The 20967-nt window shown below is 37.9% G+C and overlaps 3 protein-coding genes across 3 annotated transcripts in view; all 3 read left to right on the forward strand.

The window, feature by feature from the left end:
• Positions 1-9143, forward strand: part of hspa4a (heat shock protein 4a) — a 13202-nt gene extending 4059 nt beyond the window's left edge. The window contains exons 4-18 of the mRNA XM_017308751.1: positions 928-1027; positions 1257-1390; positions 1601-1845; positions 2260-2336; positions 2628-2779; positions 3532-3638; positions 3780-3913; positions 4019-4200; positions 4633-4716; positions 6260-6415; positions 6636-6761; positions 6896-7003; positions 7694-7813; positions 7931-8092; positions 8189-9143. Coding sequence (XP_017164240.1) covers positions 928-1027; positions 1257-1390; positions 1601-1845; positions 2260-2336; positions 2628-2779; positions 3532-3638; positions 3780-3913; positions 4019-4200; positions 4633-4716; positions 6260-6415; positions 6636-6761; positions 6896-7003; positions 7694-7813; positions 7931-8092; positions 8189-8389 — 2088 coding nt within the window. The 3' untranslated portion in view covers positions 8390-9143. The remainder of the gene's footprint in view (positions 1-927; positions 1028-1256; positions 1391-1600; positions 1846-2259; positions 2337-2627; positions 2780-3531; positions 3639-3779; positions 3914-4018; positions 4201-4632; positions 4717-6259; positions 6416-6635; positions 6762-6895; positions 7004-7693; positions 7814-7930; positions 8093-8188) is intronic.
• Positions 9144-10093: 950 nt separating this feature from the next.
• Positions 10094-15149, forward strand: rnf14 (ring finger protein 14). Its single transcript, XM_008426931.2, has 9 exons — positions 10094-10210; positions 10790-10948; positions 11032-11162; positions 11326-11515; positions 11868-12253; positions 12337-12565; positions 12805-12977; positions 13093-13223; positions 13958-15149. The coding sequence occupies exons 2-9, from the start codon at positions 10798-10800 to the stop codon at positions 14013-14015; spliced, it is 1449 nt and encodes a 482-aa protein (XP_008425153.1). The 5' UTR covers positions 10094-10210; positions 10790-10797; the 3' UTR covers positions 14016-15149.
• A 1270-nt stretch (positions 15150-16419) lies between these two features.
• On the forward strand, positions 16420-20749 carry endou2 (endonuclease, polyU-specific 2). The gene is made up of 7 exons (XM_008426932.2): positions 16420-16622; positions 17622-17830; positions 18050-18155; positions 18888-19009; positions 19704-19816; positions 20120-20273; positions 20370-20749. Exons 2-7 carry the CDS (start codon positions 17726-17728, stop codon positions 20622-20624), a joined length of 855 nt encoding a protein of 284 aa, XP_008425154.1. The 5' UTR covers positions 16420-16622; positions 17622-17725; the 3' UTR covers positions 20625-20749.
• Positions 20750-20967: the final 218 nt, after the last annotated feature.

Consider the following 20967-nt stretch of genomic DNA (forward strand, 5'->3'; position numbering starts at 1 on the left):
AAGATAATATTATTGATAGCAGTACAATTTACACAATGCCTGTTTTGTTTAGTTTTCTTCTTGGAAAAAGTTATTAAAAGCAAGTTTTTGTCTAAATTAAGGTGAATTCATGGTTCCTTTTTCCACATAATGTAACCGGTAGTGTTTATGATAAAAAAATAATAATAATAATTATGTGATCGATATCGGTGATCGGCCCTCATGGGTGATCGGTATCGGCAGGAAAAAACCTGATCGGCACATCTCTATTGTACATATATATAAAAAGTGTCTGGTGTATAAGTGGGTTGTCACCTGTTCATGTGACATTACAGTGTTAGCCTCCTCATCAGATGTCTGTGTCTGAAAGCTGCATTTCCTCTCTTGCACCCAGCCGGTAAAGAGTGGGAAGTGTGTGTTGAGCTCAGCATGAAAGAGCACAAATAGCAGCCGTTATGTAATGTTATAGATCTAGCACAGAGGGGCTGCGACTTGTACCAAAGCTAAATTTATAGGTGACATCAKGCCCTGTTGATGGAGAACATGTTACTCGTGCTGTGGCCTGTCTCTAAATTTAGCTTTTGAACCTTTCCCAACATTGGGAAAGTTTCAACATTGAACCTTTCCCAATGTTGAACGWCCCAACCTTTCCCAACATTGGGATGTTGCCAAAACGTCCCAACGTTTTGGCAAGTTGGGACGCCAAAACGTTTTGTTTTGGCGTCCCAACTTGCTAAAATTGTGTCAATATCCGGACAGCTTTTTGAGAAAAGTAGTCTCTATCTGAGCTGATCCCAGATGATACTGGGATCATCTTTTGATCCCAGTATCAAAAGATGAATAMAAGTATTTTTTTGGTTTTTAATTTATWAACGTCCATGCATCATTTTTCACATTTCTTTATGTGAATATATGTGTAAACTAAATATGTTCTGTTCCTCATCTCAGGTACCAAGCTATTACACTGACGCGGAGAGGAGGTCGGTCATGGATGCAGCTCAGATTGCAGGCCTCAACTGTCTGCGATTAATGAATGAGACCACAGCAGGTACACATGGCATCTGAAACCGTTTGATACTCCATTTTAGCTGCTTATACTGCAGCATGAGACAATATCTGTGAAATTTGATGCAAGACAATTTTTTTCAGCAGGGGCAGAGTGTCAGTCAAACTTATTTGACTTTTTCCTGCTCATAAAAATGTATTTAAGAACCTCATAAAATCCCAGTGTTGTTTCTTTTTCTGTATATTTATTCCATTTGTTTGTTCTGTTCCAGTGTCTCTGGCCTATGGAATCTATAAGCAGGATCTTCCAGCGCCGGAGGAGAAGCCCAGGATAGTGGTGTTTGTGGATCTGGGCCACTCTGGTTACCAGGTATCCGTTTGTGCCTTCAACAAAGGAAAGCTCAAGGTAAGTTAAGAACTTTTGAGTGGTTTTGTATAAATGCTAACGTTAGTAGTTGTGCTACCATGTGCTGCTGCTTCAGCTTTTGTACCACTAACTCAATAACTTCACACCTTGATAAGACAGACAAATTAAGCAGATTAGAAGAAAATAAAGTCCTACTAGTAATTTTACTGTTGATTACTTTCGATATTTATTTATTTKTCTTTCTGTAAGATTCTGGCTGCAGCTTTTGATTCCGACCTCGGTGGGAAGGACTTTGACGACATTCTGGTGAACCACTTCTGCGAAGAGTTTGCGAAGAAATACAAACTGGACGTCAGGTCCAAACCTCGAGCTTTAGTGCGTCTTTACCAGGAGTGTGAGAAGCTGAAGAAGCTGATGAGTGCCAACTCCTCTGACCTGCCTCTCAACATTGAATGCTTCATGAACGACATTGATGTTTCCAGCAAACTGAACAGGTGAKATTTATGTTTATACATAATTAATAAAACCTGATCAAAGATTTGTCAATGAATTTTGATGCGTTTTATTTGATTCATTTTCTTTTTTTTGTGATAAATTAACCCAGAAAAGGATTCACGGTTTTTAACATTTTCTGGGAATAAAAATCGGCAAAATTTTTACGGCATTTATATTCAGGACCTATTAGACTAGTAAACCTAAAAAAAGTCAGCTTATTGTTATTGTTCAGGTATTTTTTATGCCCTTCAAATGAAATACAATGAAGTCTACAGGTCTAACATTACAAAATATATTTTAAAGACTTGCATCAGTCTGCCAGTGCTGTGCCTTTTTTCTTTTTTTTTTTTTTTAGAGTGCATATGTTTGTGTTGCTAAGCTGTATCTATTAATTATTTATGACATGTTCACAGAGGTCAGTTTGAAGAAATGTGTGCTGGGCTGCTGGCCAAAGTTGAGGGTCCCCTGCGCAGCGTCATGGAACAGACCAGTGAGTATATATGACTTTAATAACTACTRGTCTATCMTCACCACCATGTGTAAACACATAAAGTCAGTATAAAGTAATAAAGTAATTTGAGGCAAGGGATTCTTCTATTAATTTCCTCTTATCCATTAATATCTTATGACTCCTACCTCACCTGACTGAATCATGAACAGTTTACACAACGTGAAGCGCGACACTTGTGGCTGTTTTAAATCCGACAGCATTTGATAGTGAAGTTGTGACTTTGTAACCCTAACAAGTGGGGACTAATTGATCGTCTCGCTCTGCTTCCAGAGCTGAAAAAGGAAGACATCTACGCCGTGGAGATTGTGGGCGGAGCCACCAGAATTCCAGCTATCAAGGAGCGGATCTRCAAATTCTTCGGCAAAGAGCTGAGCACCACCATCAATGCAGATGAGGCGGTGGCCCGGGGCTGTGCTCTGCAGGTACGGCTCACACATTGAAGTTCTCCACAGTTTAGTTACTTTCACACACAGCATATTAACTGGCAGTTGGTTCTGGGGAATATGATGCTTTATTATTTTTTAAGAGCCAGAAATAAAAGGATTTGGTGTGAATAAAGTCTTATCGTTTTCAGTTTGCTATTTACAATGAGTATCTTATGCACTAAATCCTACTTTAGTTGTAGAATACCCTCTCAGTTGAAGGTTGAGGCTTTACTGATGAACATTCAGGTTTAGTAGGAACACACCTAGAGTTTTACTGTAAGAGCTGGAAATATATCCACAGAAAAAACGGTGTCAGCTCAAAGACCACACTCTTACAATAGTTAACATTCACATCTTAAAAAATAATGTTTACAGCTTAAAATATGCCTGTGATCTAAAGACAACTCCAGATTTAGTATACAATAAAACATATGCACAGATTCAGTTACTTAGTATTGAAAACAGACATATTTACAAAATAAACATACCTGATGCCTCTATTGAGGGGGTTACTTAGTGACAAGATACATTGTATAAACAACTGTCTTGTAACTTTTGTTGTTAAGTTGCAGTTTGCTAACATACAAACTGGAAGTGGTCACTTCAAAATAAAAGCATTATACATAAACCAGAAGTTAACTGAAGGTGATAAGCACAAAAGAAGAAGATACAAACAAACAAATAAAGAAATGAATTCAGAGTTATTGACATTATTTAGTGACTATTGATTTCTTATTGTTTTTTTCCAGTGTGCCATTTTGTCGCCTGCTTTCAAAGTCAGAGAGTTCTCCATCACGGATGTTGTCCCATACTCCATTTCCCTAAAGTGGAATTCAGCTGCAGAGGACGGACTGAGGTAAGAATACATTCATGATCATAAGATAATACAGTGTTCTGAGCTAAGCTTCTGCTAATAGTTAAGCTTAAGTTTGGATGAAGGTGAATACACCTCATAATTGCTAAGCGAATACTTGTATCTCTCTACCTTTTTTTCTAGTGACTGTGAGGTTTTCCCAAAGAACCATGCAGCTCCCTTCTCCAAAGTGCTGACTTTTTACCGGAAAGAGCCCTTCATGCTGGAAGCCTATTACAATAATATGAAGGAGCTAAACTACCCTAAAGCAACAATAGGTACTACAGGATGCACATTAGGCCCATGCAGTTTTTATTTTGAGTCTTTTTTTCATGTTTTTTTACCCTACTTGATCATTGTGACATCATCCGTCTGTCTCTCAGGTGAGTTTCTGATCCAGAATGTGGTTCCTCGGGCATCAGGCGAGAGCTCCAAGGTGAAAGTGAAGGTGCGCGTCAACGTTCACGGTGTGTTCAGTGTCTCGAGCGCGGCTCTGGTAGAAGTCATAAAAGACGTGGAAGGAGAGGAGCCGATGGAGACGGACCAAGCGGTGAAGGAAGAGGAGGTATGTATCTGCTTTGGATGCAAGAAACAAAACCTAGCAGTCAGGCAGAGGTGAGTAAGGCAGAAAGAGAAGCTTCTTGCTTTTTTTGATAAGAGATGGACAAAACTAAGGTTATAAATAAAACAATTTTGAGATGTTTTCTCAATTTTTTACTAAAATGTGTTTGTATTCTTTCATTTCCACTTCAGTTCTTACTCCCTCTAAAAACTGTTGTGAATTAAACAGAAAGGTGATTTTAGAATATTTCTGTTTTGTATCTTTGGAAAAGCAACCTTTGCTGACAAATTTCAAACTTGAAAAGAAGTGAAAACCTKCATGAACTGGTCTAAATGAGTAAAACTGAAATTAATTTGTCGAGATGTTCTGAAAAAAAAACAAGGTGTTGTCTTAATAAATTTTCCATATATGCTTTCTTTTGCTACCATGCAATAGAGCAAAATGCAAGTGGACCATGAAGATCAGAAACCCCAGGCTGGAGACAAAGAAGACAAGAAATCAGAGGCGGAAGAAATGGAGGTAACCTTGTGCTGGGCGATAGGACAGTATTTATGCTGCTCTGTTGTGTATGAAGCAGAGACACTTACAGATTGGTCCTCTGTAAGTTTAGCTGCTCCTGATGTCTTTGTAATTAATACAAATTAGTAAAGACAAGAAAAGATGGACAAATTCAAGTGTGCCTTAGATCAAATCCTTTTATATAAAGGAAAAATATCTCTTTGTCAAGATGTCAACAATAAACTAAAAACACACKGGTACAGTACTAAAACAAATGTCCTATGTTGCTAGAGTATATGAAACACATCAGTTCTAGGTTTTAAAAAATATAGAAACTCGTAGTAAACAAAAATAAAATGATCTGATCATAAATGTCAGGACCCATTCAAGGCAYTTCTAAGTAATCTGCATCAGAGCCWMTAWCTAAACTAAACTCTCGATCCCTGTTGCTGGGGTAAAGTCTGTGATTTTATGTCCACTGCAGCACCAGTGTTCATGATCAATGTTTGCTAAATGTAATTACATCTTATGCACATTATGTTGTTGCTTAAATGAATCTGGGTCGCAGTCTAAGTTTTTATCCTTTATGATGACATGTAAATTAAAAGAGAAACTATATTGGCTGCTTCAGTTCTGTYAGTCAGTGACAGGCTCAGATAAACCTCGACTCCACATGAAAATATTGCTAGGCGGGAGTTAATAGCTGTATGAATTAAGTCACACACACACCTTTATTGTAAATAGAATATTACAGTGTTCAAAATGACACTGGTACGCAAAGCAAGTGGGAACACAATCACGATATTACAAGAAGCTAATGAAATGTCCTATTGTTTTTATTTCATCGAACTTCCAGAGCCTAATCCTAAATGACACAAAATCTAAACCTCTTTGTTTGTTTGAAACTTTCCATCCATATCGCCCAGCACTAGGTACCTAGTGGAGGAGCCGCATCAGCTTTATTTATTTATTCTTTTCTAATTTTCTAGCTACAATTTTGTACTTGATGGTCAGCATGGGGTTTATGGAAATGCTTAAAAAATTAAAGCTGCATATTTAGGACTTGCAATATTGAAATGTGTTCCCTTTGCTACTTTACTTTTAATATTTTCATTGCTTCTTTACAGTTACAATGTTCAAGTATCACATTGTTTCCTAAAATGACAGCTGATCCATTTGTTCTGAAAACCGTTTCTTCTAATTGTATGACTCAAGTTGTTCCTCGCAAAGATGTTTTTTACGTTTAGTTAGTTTTATAAGCTCTAAAATAATGGTGAATTGATAAGTTTCTAATTTCTACATAAAATTGATGCATTCACTTGGAAAATAACAAAAATCCAGTTAAAGCAACAAAAATTTGACGTTCTGAAGGTTTGGGTATCGTTTAAACTGCTCGTTACACTTTGACCTTTTACTGAGCGATGTGGAAAGTTTGCTGAAACAAGCTTTTAAGTTTCCACATAATATTAATAATGATGAGGAGACTCGCTTCAGTTTTTATGTGATTGTTTAAACATTACAAATTAGATTTTCTAAATATATTTAACAGTTTTTATTTTTCCAGACGACACCAGAGGATGTCAAGGAAGAGAAGAAGAACGACCAGCCTCCTCAAGCCAAGAAAGCCAAAGTAAAAACAAAGACTGTGGATCTGCCCATACAGGGCAAACTGCAGTGGCAGCTGCCTGTTGAAGAACTTGATACATTTGTGGAGAATGAGGTAATGTCCTAAAAATCACCAGGAATGTTCTTCATGCACACAAATAAAAAGAGTCTCGGATGTGTTTTCTGTTACTGTATTTGATTGAGATTTAAAACCCATGATCACTTGATGGCTATGGATTACAGTAGAGCTCTATATTATCTGATGTGGTGCTTAACCGTTTACTGTTGTTTAGTTGTTAAGTAAAGTGATCTGACCTTCGCTGTGCCTCATGTAGGGGAAGATGATCATGCAGGACAAGCTTGAGAAGGAGAGAAACGATGCAAAAAACAACGTTGAAGAATACGTGTATGAAATGAGGGACAAACTCCACGGGTCACTGGAGAAGTTTGTGAATGAGGCTGTAAGTACAAACGAGATTCATCATTGGACTCAATTAGCCTCTCAGATGTATGTTTATTTTTGACATGTAGGTATAAATGTAATATTCTGTCTTACGTTCATGTTTTTCTGGTTTGTTTTGTTTGGAAATTTTAGGATCGGGATGCTTTCTCATTAAAACTGGAGGACACTGAAACTTGGTTGTATGAAGATGGAGAGGACCAAAAGAAACAAGTTTACATTGACAAACTAGCAGAACTGAAGGTGAGTCTTTTGAAAAGCTTAAAAAGTTCACATTTTAAAAGGTACTGAATGGGTTAATCACATACAGAACGAAGCCTGTCCTCTGGGTAACGGGTACTAGTGACTGAAACACTTTTCCTCACTAGCTGATTTAGATGAAACACTGTTTGTCTGACATTCTGCAGTTTATGCTAACAATAAAACTTTCTTTGCTACCAGAATTACTTGTGGATGTACTTCTGAATGTTTAATGCTTATTTGCATTAAAGTTATGAGAAATGAAGTTTATTCTACATTACAGCATGTAAACTTGAAAGCCTGAAAACCTTTTTTTAGATGAGCCTACTCCACTTTTAAATGACTGTCTTTTTGTGATTGTTGTTTTTATTTTTTAGCTGCACTGTGTAGCACTTTGAGATTTTTATTAATGAAAAGTGTGTTATAAATTAAATTGATTATTATTATTATCAATCAGACCTGTTCATAAAATATGTTGAGATGACATTTGGAGCAATTTTGCATCATATAAATAAATTGCATAAAATGAATGCATTGGATCCCAAAGGGTGCACAAAATTTTTCACCTGCGTGTTTGACTTCACCTGAAAAGAATCAAAGTTTTGATTCTTTTCTAAGAATGAAAACTTAGAAAAGTACAAAATTGAATTGGAGAGGGGGAATATTTTTTGATCTGCCTTTTTTTTTCTGCAGAAAATCGGTCAGCCCATTCGCGATAGATACCTGGAAGCTGAAGAGAGACCAAAAGCATTTGAGGAGCTTGGCAGACAGATACAGATGTACATGAAGATTGTTGAATCTTACAAAGCAAAGGTAATAATATTTGTACTTGAAAAATAGAATTGCTATTAACAAATGTAATAAGCAAATGTATCTGGAAGTTTTGCTGAAATAGTGTAAACAGCTGTTAAATGTTTCTGTATTTTACAGGATGAGCAGTATGACCACCTGGATGAGCTGGAGGTGACTCGGGTGGATCAGCAGGTCAAAGAGGCCATGGCCTGGATGAATACCAAAATGAACCAGCAGAACAGCCAGAACCTCACAGTGGACCCAGTGGTCAAAGTAGGAGAAATCAAGGCCAAGACAAAGGTACTTGGAGACAGCTACACAAATCTTTTTTGACATGTTTTCATAGAAAGCTAGCCTTAAGATCCACTTGTTTACTTTGATCTTTTCATCCCTTAGGAGCTTTACGCATCCTGCAATCCAGTGGTAACTAAACCCAAGCCCAAGGTGGAGCCTCCTAAGGAGGAGAAAACTGAGAACGGTCCAGTCAATGGACAGGCTGAACCTGAAAGCAAGCCTGGAAACCCAGATAAAACAAAACCAACAGCCACACAGCAGGAAACGGCAGAAAACAAGCTCCCTGAAATGGACATTGACTAAACTTTTGCTGCTGCCAACTTTTGAGTTTCCCATCCGTTTGTATCGCTTCTCACCTTGTTCAGCCCTTTTCTTCTGAGTTGATTCTTAATGACATGGTAGCCTCTTTGGGAGACGCAGACAACATCGTCCTTTATCAGTGCTATTCATCAGACTGCCTTCACGGCATGTGCTTTCTTATAGTCTTTGAATGCAGAAATATTGCATAATAATAATAATAATAATAATATTGAAATGACTTCCTGAGGGCGGGGAAGTTGTGAGTGTGGGTTGCTAGCTTATTTCGTGCTGCTTTGATGATTGTTTAGCTTTTCCTCAAGAACTTTAAGCTAAGAATGTCAGCAAAGTTGAAATTGTAAAATATTGTTTAAATAAGGCATCAAATGCGTTGGTGAAGGGGGCGTCAATAGTTTAAAGTTGTGTCATCTTGTGGGGCGGGGTTTTGTTTTGTTTTGGGGTTTTTTCACCACAAACACTTGTAACTCCTTGGTTATGATGTATTTAGTTCAAAGAAATTTTCTTCTCTTGTATTGTATGTTGGATTTAGATACTAAGAGTTACTGTCATGCAGTATTTCACTGTTCTGCTTTTCTCATTCAAAAGCAAATGATCCGTTTGTTCTCTGGTAGCCTTGTTGTTTTATTTTATTTTCTACTGGACAGTGAGATTGCTGGTGCAACAAATCTCCTTTTTGGGTGCTGCTGTTGTTGCCACATCACTGGAAAAATGCAAAAATAAACCTTAGAACAAAAACTGAGCTGAGATATAATAATTACTGTTCAAGAAAACTGGTAAATGAAGCCCCTTTCCAGTCCTACACAAGAAGATGGGATGAAATATCGCTAACAATTTGTCCCGTCTTGTGTCGTAGCCAGTCTCCAGGTAAACATGATAATGTACTAGAAAAGCACAACATAGTGCTAGACATTGCAATGACAGGGATTAAAGATTATAAACAAAATACTAACTTGTATAAAAAAACAATTTTTACATTCCATTCTTGGGAATCCATTTATCTGCTGTGATTGGAGGCCATATTAACTAACTTGAGTATTCAAAACATGTTCTGGTGACTGGGAGAGGCTGTACAGTAGTAGAGAACAAGCTGGAGGCTGTGGGCAGCACTTACATGATCATAACTGACAGCGCTAAGACCTGCCTCCTGGTTGTGATTGGTTGTTTCTGACTGCACTGTTTATTTCTGTCATTAGCAGAGGAGCTCGGTCTTTTCACAGATTTTCTGTCATGCCATGTTGTCACAACATAGTGACAGTTGTAACAAATATGTCAACTTGTCTAACTTAACCAGCAAACAAGGAAGAACAAAATTGCAAATGGCAAGCTCCCAATAAAAAACAATCTAAAATATGAAGAAATTAAAAGCTATACACATTGTATAAAAATATATATTTTTAAAACCGTGCACCCAGTAAAAAAGGAAGTATATTTGAATATTTGTCTATTGGAAAAGCTTTATGGTTGATCGTAGGTCATAACAGTTAATCAAAATTATAAATGCACAAAGTAAATTTAAGTAGATATATTTTTTACTAAGTTAAATTTATTATATTATGTTGATCCTCCCCTGAGAGGTACATACATTATGAAAAAAAGGAGTACGGTGAAATCGTTCTTCGCCGCTCATCATCCTGGCCGGTCAGCCGGATTGCTTGCCGGCGGACTGATAAGGAACAGGTCCAGCCATTATTGCGCTAGCAGAGAGCTCCATACTCCTGCAGGTGGCGCTGTAAGAACCTACAGTGACTCGTCATGACGAGAACTAGTCAAAGGGGACAGAAGTCACTTGCACTTGGGACATATAAGGTAGTTAACGTCTTCATTTTAATTCCAGTGTACTTTTCAGTGAAATAATTTGTAATATTTTTGATCTGCATAACAGTGGTTATGACACAGGGCCTAGCTTTGCTACTTAGCTGCAGTAACAAAGCCGCAGTTAACTAACAGAGCTTGCTAGCCTCATGCAGTGACTATCTCAAGTTTTGTTAGCTAAGTCGGAAACTAATCGACAGTTTGAATAATGTTGCCAGAGTTCAACCTTCTAAAACACAATATGTTTGCCGGTGTTGCATTATTAGCACACATATTAAGGGGTTGTAAATGCGTCCTCCAACTTTTGTATAACAACGTAGCTTTGCTAAAGCTAAGTTGCATCAAAAGGCGGGTTGCCTGTAGTAATTTATTAATTTTTTATAGTGTTCACTATCTTTCTGGTTTGCAGTTTAAGACACAATGTTTAACCGTTTAAGCCAGTTGGTAAATTAACAGTTTATTGTCAGATTCATGAGGTGATTAGGTGCAGTTCACTTTGACAGTGTTTATGTTATCACAGGCGCTGCTACGGCCACTACGTCTCGTATTGATCCTGTACTGTTGTTGTTGTAGGTATGTAAATGTCTGAGGATAAGGAAGCCCAGGAGAATGAACTGCTTGCTTTAGCAAGTATCTATGATGAAGAGGAGTTCCGCCGCGCAGAGTCTGCTCAGGGCGGAGAGATACAACTGTGTCTGGAGCTCCCTCCCGATTTCAAGCTGCTGGTGAAAGGTACATCCGTCAGTAAAGGTGTGGGTGTGCAGTTTATTCATATCACAACAAGAAATGCTAATTACCCCCCTTCTCTGTTGCAGGAGAGAAGACAGCTGAATATAATGTCTGCTTTTTACCTCCCTTGGTGCTCAATTTCGAGCTTCCTGCAGACTATCCTTCTACATCTCCACCGGTTTTTTCACTCAGCTCCAAATGGATGACCAAAGCTCAGGTTGGACTCATCATGCCAACTCTTATAGTTCTTTATATGACAAAAACAAGTTCTCTCTGGGTACTTCGGCTTTCTCCCATATTCCTGAAACATGACTGGTAGTTTTATTCAAATCTACAAATACAGGTTATGTTGTGTAATATTTGATATTTGATCATTTCAGCTGAGTTCTCTGTGCAAGCGCTTGGATGAGTTGTGGGAAGAAAACCAGGGCTTTGAGGTCCTTTTCATGTGGATCCAGTTCCTGAAAGAGGAGACTCTGAGCTTTCTGAGCATCCAGTCTCCTCTTGAACTGAACAGGAGCAGCAGTAAGGGCGGCGGTGAACGGAGGAAAMCAGACCCTGAAGCAAAAGGTATTTATGTTTTCCTGTGTTGTTARATTCWCCCGGGWGTCTGCATGTCTGCAAYAYAACTTTGRGTAAAAATGATAAAGGACTAAATAATTTTAACAGCAACCTGAAGCTCCCAGTTTGGGTCAGATGGTTGAAGCTCGGACACAGTCAGTTTTCCAACAGTAAACTCATATCAAACTGGTTTGGGGTAGATAAATCTTTGATTGACTGGTGACTTGGCTGTGTATCAGATGTTAACATGTTTTTATCTTCCACGAATTAGAAAATTCTTGCTCAGCCTTCTGTACTTTTATGCTAAAGAATAAGAAAAATTAATGGCATTTGGAAAAACATATTTTTTTTCTTTGTCCAGTTGGGACACAGTGCATGAGCCAGTCTGAAAAACSAGAGGAGAAGAAAGCAGACGTGAAGAAAGAGAACTCTGACCAGCACTTTTCACCGTCCTCTCAGTCGGACCCRCGCACCGTGGTTCTGATGGACCCACACTCGGACCCCCTACCTCAGCTCCTGGACTTTGACGAGGCGCAGCGGCAGAGGGCATTCGACGGAAAGGTGTTCTGCTGCGGCATCTGTTTTTCAGACAAGCTGGGTGCCAGCTGTCTCTGCTTCAAGGGATGCCAACATGTTTACTGTAAGGTGTGCATGACGGAGTACTTTCAGATTCAAATACGGGACGGCAACGTCCAGTGCCTTAACTGCCCTGAACCCGAATGTACCTCACTAGCCACTCCGTCACAGGTAAGAGYGGCAGATTAACTGRGTTTTCTCTACGTTTTCAGTTCACATCAGCAGTTCTCTCACATCACGGCTTTTTCATTCAGGTGAAACAGCTTGTGGACGAGGAGTCGTTTGCCCGGTATGACCGTTTGCTCCTTCAGTCAAGCTTGGACCTCATGGCTGACGTCGTCTACTGTCCCCGTCACTCCTGTGGGACGGCTGTTATGGTGGAGCCAGATACAACCATGGGCATTTGCTCGGCTTGTCAGTACGCTTTCTGCACGCTGTGCAAGCTGGGATACCATGGCGTCTCTCATTGTAAAATAACAGCAGGTAACCACACAGTTAACTCCTGTTGAAAATAGTTTGCAGGAGTGAAACTTTATTAGAAAAGAAAAAGTAGCATATTACAAATAAGAGGCAATTGGGTTGGGGCTGTGGAAAGATTGAAATGAGTTGTAATGAAAAGATGTGCCAGAGCTGAAGTAAAATGTACACAGATGCAAATAAACCCCCACTGGAAATCAGAAAATGTAATTTCTAACTGTCTCAGCTTCTGGTTTGTTCCTCAGATGATCTGCGTAGTCTGAGAGATGAGTACCTGTCAGCCACGCCTGAGGGCAAGAAGTTCATGGAGCAACGCTTCGGGAAGAGGGTGGTCCAGAAAGCGGTGGAGGAATCCTTCAGCAGAGACTGGCTCAAGGAGAACTGCAAATGCTGCCCCCGCTGTGGAACCAACATACAGGTGGCCTTTACCTCCCCCTGGTGGTTACAATGCTTTAAGACATCAGAACCTTTAAAAATGGATCCATCCAAGTTATGTCTGTTCACATAATGTTGTGGCACTTTGTATCTTTCAGAAAGTGGATGGCTGTAACAAGATGACGTGCACGTCTTGTAAGCAGTACTTCTGCTGGCTGTGCCTCGGTGCCCTCAGCAAAGTCAACCCATACAGCCATTTTAACAACCCACACTCACCCTGCTTTAACCAGTAAGACACTCTTGTCAGGTTTATCCACATTTATAGACACTTTCAGTATGGATGGGTGAAAAGGTTCTAATAAATGCTGTTTTTGTTGTAGTAACATAATACCTTGCTCTCTACCAAGGTTCTTAGAGTATTTTAAAGAAAAAAACACCCACATCATCATAATTGGTTTATAATCCTTAACATTGAGCAAAAAGTACATTTTCACATATTCATCTTGTTTCCTGAGGAATAACTCAATTTTAGTGTAATTATGCTGCAGTCCTTTTTTTTTTTTCCTTAAATCCTATGCGATGTTTGAAAACAAGACAAACTTAAATTGTTCTAAAATGTTTAAAGGAAACGAAAAAAAAAACTACATTTAAGCCTTACATATACCATATACTACTTTTATACACTAGGTTCTATATTTCATTTAATTATATTTTATATTTATATTCCTCAATTTTCAACTTTTTTAAAAAATCTAGCCCCTTTTTAAATACTAAACCAGTTTCTCAAGCAGATTTTTAGAAAATTGCAATGGCAACATTATTGAATGTTATCCATGTCCAGTTCTTGTGAAAATGAAGTTCAACCATGTCTGACCAGAGGAGCTGCCTAAAACCTGTCATAAATAACCCTTATGAAGCTCATTGTACCTCTAGACTTGCATATGAGGAAGTCTAGAGTGTGTCGAGATCGATGGCCAGTGTGTTTATGCAGTAGTTAAGCTGTCTGGCTGTTTTGCCCTGCAGACTCTTCCATGGTGTCGATGTGGATGATGATGAATTCTGGAGCGATGAGGAGGACTGACACCAGCGCCGCCTCTCAGCTGTACATCTAAATGCACTTTATCCTTCATCACATGGCCATGGATTCATCTACGCTGGAACTGAAACGCCACCACAGCCACATACTTTAAACACAGTGTTTTGAACATTGTCATGCCATAGAGAGGACAGGAAGACAATCAGCTATGTAAAGTCACAGCCATTGTATTTAAATTATACMGGTCTCATAATATAAATTAAATAAACAACATAGGTCTCCTGAACAGATGGCAAACAACTGCAGGGATTTTAGAAAAGTTTAGCATCTTTTCTGTTTGCCTTTACCTTTCACTAATAAGCTACATTGGTTAATGGTCTAACAAGGGTTCTGATTATGAAACTATTTTAAACATTAAATCTGAAGTCAGTGAAAGATTTGCAAAGTAAGGAATAATTTGTACCGTCATATAGACGATTAATCAAATAGACTATGTCCTGTCTTGTCTCGTAGCAAATCATTTCTTTATGTCATAGGCCTTATAGCAACCAGCTAAATATGGAGAATCTACTGAATGTTTTAATTAAAAAATTGAAGGAGCCTAGCCTTATAGCCTGTCTCCACATGTCAAAAGTAAAACACAGCAACTTTTTTTTTTCAAATTCAACATCAATTTTAATAATATTTCTGTCATATGAGCTACGTGTCCAAAACAGAAATTTCTCTCTCTATAATGACAAAGTCATAGCACAATGAAATTATGAACAGTTTGAGCGTGTAGTAAAGTTCAGTGCATTGGCTTCTTCAGTTTGCAGCTTGAGCTATAGTGGGCATGAAAAAACAGGAGTTTGTGGTTGGCTACATTAGATTTACTATGTTTCTTTTTTTTAATTTAATAATGCCAAATAATTACAGAGAAAAAAGAGGCAAAAATTTAAAAAGATACCAAATGTTTACTTTACATTTCTGTTATAAAGGAACCCAACGCAACAGTTTTAGCATCTTGTGTGATGGTTTGAAGCTGGTTCAGATTAGAAGAAACAAATCTGGATGCTTAGCCTTAAAAAGCATATGATGGAATTTTGTCCCAAGTTCACATCAACACTCTGTTCATTTCTCTTGTAAGAACACAGAATGACGTTCAATGCACTAAAAAAATAAATATTCCAATAAACAGTTTGTGACCTTTTTCTTTTCTGCATAACACCGTTACTCTTCTTATTTGCTCTGAAAACATTGCAACGACCTTTGAGTTCACCTCCACACATACACAGAAATTGAAATCTTCTACCATTTGCTTTCTAAGCCCAACATGTCAGGTGTCACCACTTTKCCTACCACGTCAGCTTCTAACATTCAGGCTGATATTTTACATTTTCATCAGATTTATTTTGTTTCTAATTTACCTAAGCTTCTTAAGATATTGCATTCATCTTAAAACGCACAATTTTCCCAGAAAATGTTCTGAACTGGTTGATAGATACCCAAACAAGTTAGATTGCATTAAGATTTCAAGTTAAAGTAATTCAGCACAACTTTTTCATTAATTTAAAGCAAAGTAGTAAAGAAAAAACATGTATTACAAGCAGCTGGYTATCAAACTGAACAAAGTGCTGAATTTAAAACCAGCATGTCTTTTTCTAGACACCATCTGTCCAACAATCATTTGCTACAGATACAGTTTTAAAGAAAATAGCTGATTTCTTGATTCCACATGGCATGACACATATTTGCATATCATTCTCCACAAGAACAAAATATAGTTCATTAATGTGGGTGTATTATTTTCTTTAAATTTAACCAAATTTTATAATAAAATATATTATCTGACTGTTTGAAATTTGGACAATATAACAAACTTCCAGAAAACTGCAAAACAAATGAAATATTGAGTTCCATAAGTAGAAACTAAAACCCGCCTGTTTTGAATTGTTTTTTAACCATAATTAATGAAACACTGACCAACATGTTTGATGTGTATGATTTTGGTGATGGCCCTCATCAAAATGTAATGTTTGTTCAATTGTTTACTGTGTTTTCTTTATAACTTTGTAACATTCTGTTTAAAGCACCTTGAACCACTGTGATGCTTCATGTGCTATATAAATAAACATGACTATCAGAAATAGTAGCAAAGCAGAACAGGGAATTTTTGCCTTTGTGTTTGCATTTTCTGGTAGCATAGTTGGCATTTTGTCCCTCTTTGGATGATTAGATTAACCCCAAGTTCCCAGCAGCACCTTGTTACCTGAAACATGACCCGTATTTACCCTGTAATCCAGAGGTGATGCTGTGGCAGAGAGGGAAACAATGAAACATCAAAAGAACAAAGAGCCTCCGTTTTAGCTGAACCTGAAAAGAGACATCATTGTGTAATCTCTTTGGCCAGAGTTGCTGACTGTAGAAAATGCTTTTTTAACGGCCCCTCTCTCCTGTCCTGCCCCCATCCCCTGACTCGTCCCCCCTCCTGTCCTTTTACATAGTCAATGAATGACTGATTGACTGGCTGGGCCTTTACCATGAAAGACTCCTGCAGTCAGAAACTCAAAGAACCAGTACTGGGAGCACCAGGCCTACACAGAAACTTCCACACATCAGTCACCAGTTGTTCCTTGTTGGTTCAGAGAAGCAGATCGGGACTGAAAGAAGCAGGTCAGTGAGTTTTGATGCTTACAGAGCTGCCGCCTTATGCTGAACTCTTAGAGCTCGACGTTCGGCCATGATTTGGGCGTTCTTTACCTGTAAAATACATGAAATTCTTTTTGAATGTTGGATTAGATTTCCATACATCAAAACTGAAGTTTTAATTGTGGCAAACTAGTTAAAATAGGAAAAATTGGAAAAATGAGACATAACCGTTTTTTTTGCTTGTAAAACATTAAATTAAGACAATTTCTTTTTTTATGTAATTAGGATTACCAAAAATAATGACTTACCTTTTCAAATCTATGACTTATTGGCTCAAACCTTTTGTGTATCCATCCACAAGCTTTTTACAATAGATTGTTTGAATTTTGAATTCAWAATTTCAGAGTTAAAATTCAGCCTTTCTGATGGTCCGTCCAAAACATTGTTTTTGTTTTTCCTACCCGGCTTTACACCAAAGCTGGCTTGGATCATTGTTCACTTGGGAGATTGGTGCTCAAACTTTAACTTCCTAATATATAGCTGGTGAGTGGGGGGTGGGGGGKAATATTTCTTTATAATGGTCCTTCTTTATCTAGTAAAGYGTACCCATCCCTCCAGCAGCAATTAAGTCAATACAATTCTGCCTCAAATTAGGATTTCAGGCACTTAAAGAAAAGGAAAAGTGCAAACCAATGCATCACAGAGCAAACATAGGTTTGCAGAAAAATGCTTGCATAAAATCATGTAGGTGATTTTTGAGTATGTAAGCTCTTAAAGAGAAAGTAATTGAAAATTCTCAAAAAAATATATCTCTCCTATTGTTCTAGTATAAATATAAAGTATAAATAAGTATAAATAATTTTGGTAATTCTAACTGACCTAAAGCAAAAAAGGAAAGTCAGATTTAATATCTGACAGTGAGATAAAAAAGTTTTTGCCTTTGTATTCAGTGTGTGTAAACATCTTGTTTTAATTATACATGATCTGTTTGAAACTAATGCATTTTTTATTTTACTAATTCAGAATATCTAGATTTTGCATACCTCTGGAGTTTGGCTGAGACATTAAACGCTGTAGCACTGCGAACAGAAGGAAMCGGAGACTGAAGGAGCACAAGGAGTCGCTGTATGATGATTGAGAGTGACAGAGAGCTGTCGGCTATAGTTCAGGAGATTTGGGACAATGACGTCAACCGACTCAAACCTGGAAAAGACTACAGGATTTCTCTGCAGGTACACCACACTCATGGAAATCCAGATTAAGATAAATATGTTATATTTGCACTTGTACCATTCTCAAGTGCATATATTTGCATTTTCTAATCTGAAATACTCTCAGTTTAAAATGTACCTTAATAATCAACATTGGTTAAAAGCAGTAGTTAAGGATCTTTGTGGGTTTTTGAAGTGAAACATAAAGTGTGATCATTTGATGATTTCTCTCTGCTGCAGGGCAAAGCTGGAGACAGCATGGGTGACAATGAGAGCAACGACAGGGCAGGACTTCCTTTRTTTACATTTGTTGATGAGAATATTTTCAAAAAGGAGACATTTTTAGGTCAGTGCTCAARTTTTTACTGCTACAWGCTTTCTGTTATCAAAAAGTATGGCAGCTCTTTCACACATGCCTTGTAAACACACACAGGTGGACCCTTTTTAATTAGGTGTGTTTTTAAAGTTTCACTGGGTTTTATCTATGGGTATCAGAATAAAGTAGGTTAAATACTCTAAACTTTCCAGATAGTCATAAAAACTATGCATAATTCATCTTCACAAATATGTTGTAATCTGCTGGTCTTTCACAAAAAAATCCTGGTAAAATACATGAACCTTTGAGGTTGTAAAAAAAACATTAGTGGAAACATTTCCACCACTTATGCAACAGTCTAATTAACAAACATCTGAATTGCTGCAATCATGTCATGCACAAAAATCACCTCCTCTTAAAGGGAAACTACACCACAGTTATTGCATAATCACACAGCATGCATAGGTCTGAAGAAAAATGAATATCTTCTTTCACATCTGATAAGATTTTTATTTCAGAAAAGAAAGGTATTTCTAGAGCAAAATGGAGTCAGAAAAAGGCCAATTTATTTTTCTTTCTTATTTTATTTTCTGAAATTATTCAGCACTCAACGGATTGCTCAGAGGATTTCTGCTTGGCTGACTTGTCTCTGTGTAATCTTCGTGTTTCTGGGATTGGACAGCTTTAAACATTACRTAATTTGCTGTAGCACATGTGGACCTAAACATAATGGGAAAAAAAAAACTTTATTTGATTCTGCAGCCTTTATCTCCCTTTTGGATAACTATGAAAGTGACACCGGTGAGCCAGAGATTGTAACTGCTGAGGAAGTGGCCGAGAACCACAGGTTCCTGGATGCCRTCATTCAGACTCGCACTATGAAGGTACTGGAAATGGACCTATTACGGCTGAAGTATGTAACTTTGATAAAAAATAGGCTTTTTACATATTTATTAAAAKTATTATTATGTCGTGACAGTATAGTATGAGACAGATAATCTGTAAAAAGGTTGATCTCCTCTGAACTTCTATTGCCATATGAAAAAATGCACTACTYTTGACCAAAAACAACCAATCAGAGACAGGAGGAGGGTCTTAGCACTGTCGATCAATGCTGCTCAATGTGCTAATGTTGGAGAAACAACGTACTGTTCCAGGAAAACCCTTTATCCACTGTTATCAGTGACATGCTTACAAGCCTTAGCAGTCACGGCTGGCTATTTGGTGGTGAACCAGTTCTCAGCATAGCTGAGAGAAAGTGGGAGGTGAGAATGAGAGTGATTGACAGCGCTAAGACCCTCCTCCTGGCTCTGATTGGTTGTTTCTGACTGATTGGCATATAACTGCAATTGGCCTTCTCCACTGGGAGAAGGCAGAGGGGCTTGATTTTTTAAAAWTTTTTATAGAAGTTACGTACTGCAGCTTTAAATGTAAACAGTCAGAGCAATTATTGTTTAATCAAGTTTTTGCTTGATAAGTTCTTCAAATAAATTAGTGTAATTGTCACCAATCAGTATGGTTCAATGTGAATGAAATATGACAGAACACTGAAAAYAAACTTGTGCTTACTGGTTTTAGATTGCTCATAAACACCTGGTGGAGAAGCAGCTCTCTCCTCAAGATGACACAGAATTCAAGGAGCAGCTCTACAGAATTTGGTTTGAACTCTATGCGAGAAAAGGATCCAGCAGGTGGGTGGTAACTGACACAGCATGTAAATATAACTCAATATAAGGAATCTAACAGCATGATGGCTACCAYCTCACACAGAGAATACGTCTCAGAAACGTCGAAGCTGCCATAAAATACAATTAAAGCCCATCATGTTCATAAGCAGTGGATCCACAGGCGTGCTAGCTGCAGCTTAAAAATAATTTAGGTGATTCCATATGGTGTTTAGACATTTTTCTTTGCTGTTTAACAGAAAAAGGAATCTTTATAGTAACATGAAGGCAAACATGTTACTGATCTTATGTTCCTGTTTCTGCCCACAGGCCAGACTCTTCAGGATTTGAACATGTGTTTGTTGGGGAGACAAGAGGAGGGCGGACTGTCATTGGTTTTCACAACTGGATCCAGCTGTACATACAAGAAAAGCTGGGTCACATTGATTACAAAGGCTACAGTGTCACAGCAAATTCTCCTCAGGTATAACATCCACTTAAGAATTGATTATGTCMATTTAGATTTGTACACATAAMTTGCTCAATCCCATCTGTTCCCCTTTTTTAATCTTCAACATAGCCTGACGAGAACAAACACATCCTGGCATTACAGTTCAGCTGGAAGAACGGCATAAAGCCCAAGGGCAGCATCTTCATCGGCGTCAGTCCTGAGTTTGAGTTTGCCCTCTACACTCTCAGTTTCCTCATCTCACCAAATGAGCGCGTCAAAGTGCAGTTCAGTTTCTATGACGTAGAGATTGTCTGTCACCATTACAACCAAAAGCACATAGGCACCACCTTCCCTGTGCTACTTAGGTACAGGAATCCTCAATAAGACTTGACTGGAAAGCAGTCCGAGATATACCCACTCCAACACACGAGCTTACAAAGTGTCACAGGTACTGTTGCTGTCTTTTTCTTTTACACAAAGATACAATAAAATGTTTCAAGACCCATCCACATTTGCTTTATTTTCTTTCTGTYCCTATGTTTACAGGCCTGTAAAAGTATGCATATTATTTCAACTTCTCTTTTTATATATTATTAAGGTATAACCATAAATATTAGTGTATTTTTTTATTTTATGATTGATAAGTTAAATGAAAATAAGGCAATAAAAAACAGCAAATGAGGCAAATATTTAGACTTTGTTATCTTTATAATATTAACTCTTTAAT

Source organism: Poecilia reticulata, linkage group LG14 (assembly GCF_000633615.1).
Source record: "Poecilia reticulata strain Guanapo linkage group LG14, Guppy_female_1.0+MT, whole genome shotgun sequence".
Lineage (NCBI taxonomy): Eukaryota > Metazoa > Chordata > Actinopteri > Cyprinodontiformes > Poeciliidae > Poecilia > Poecilia reticulata.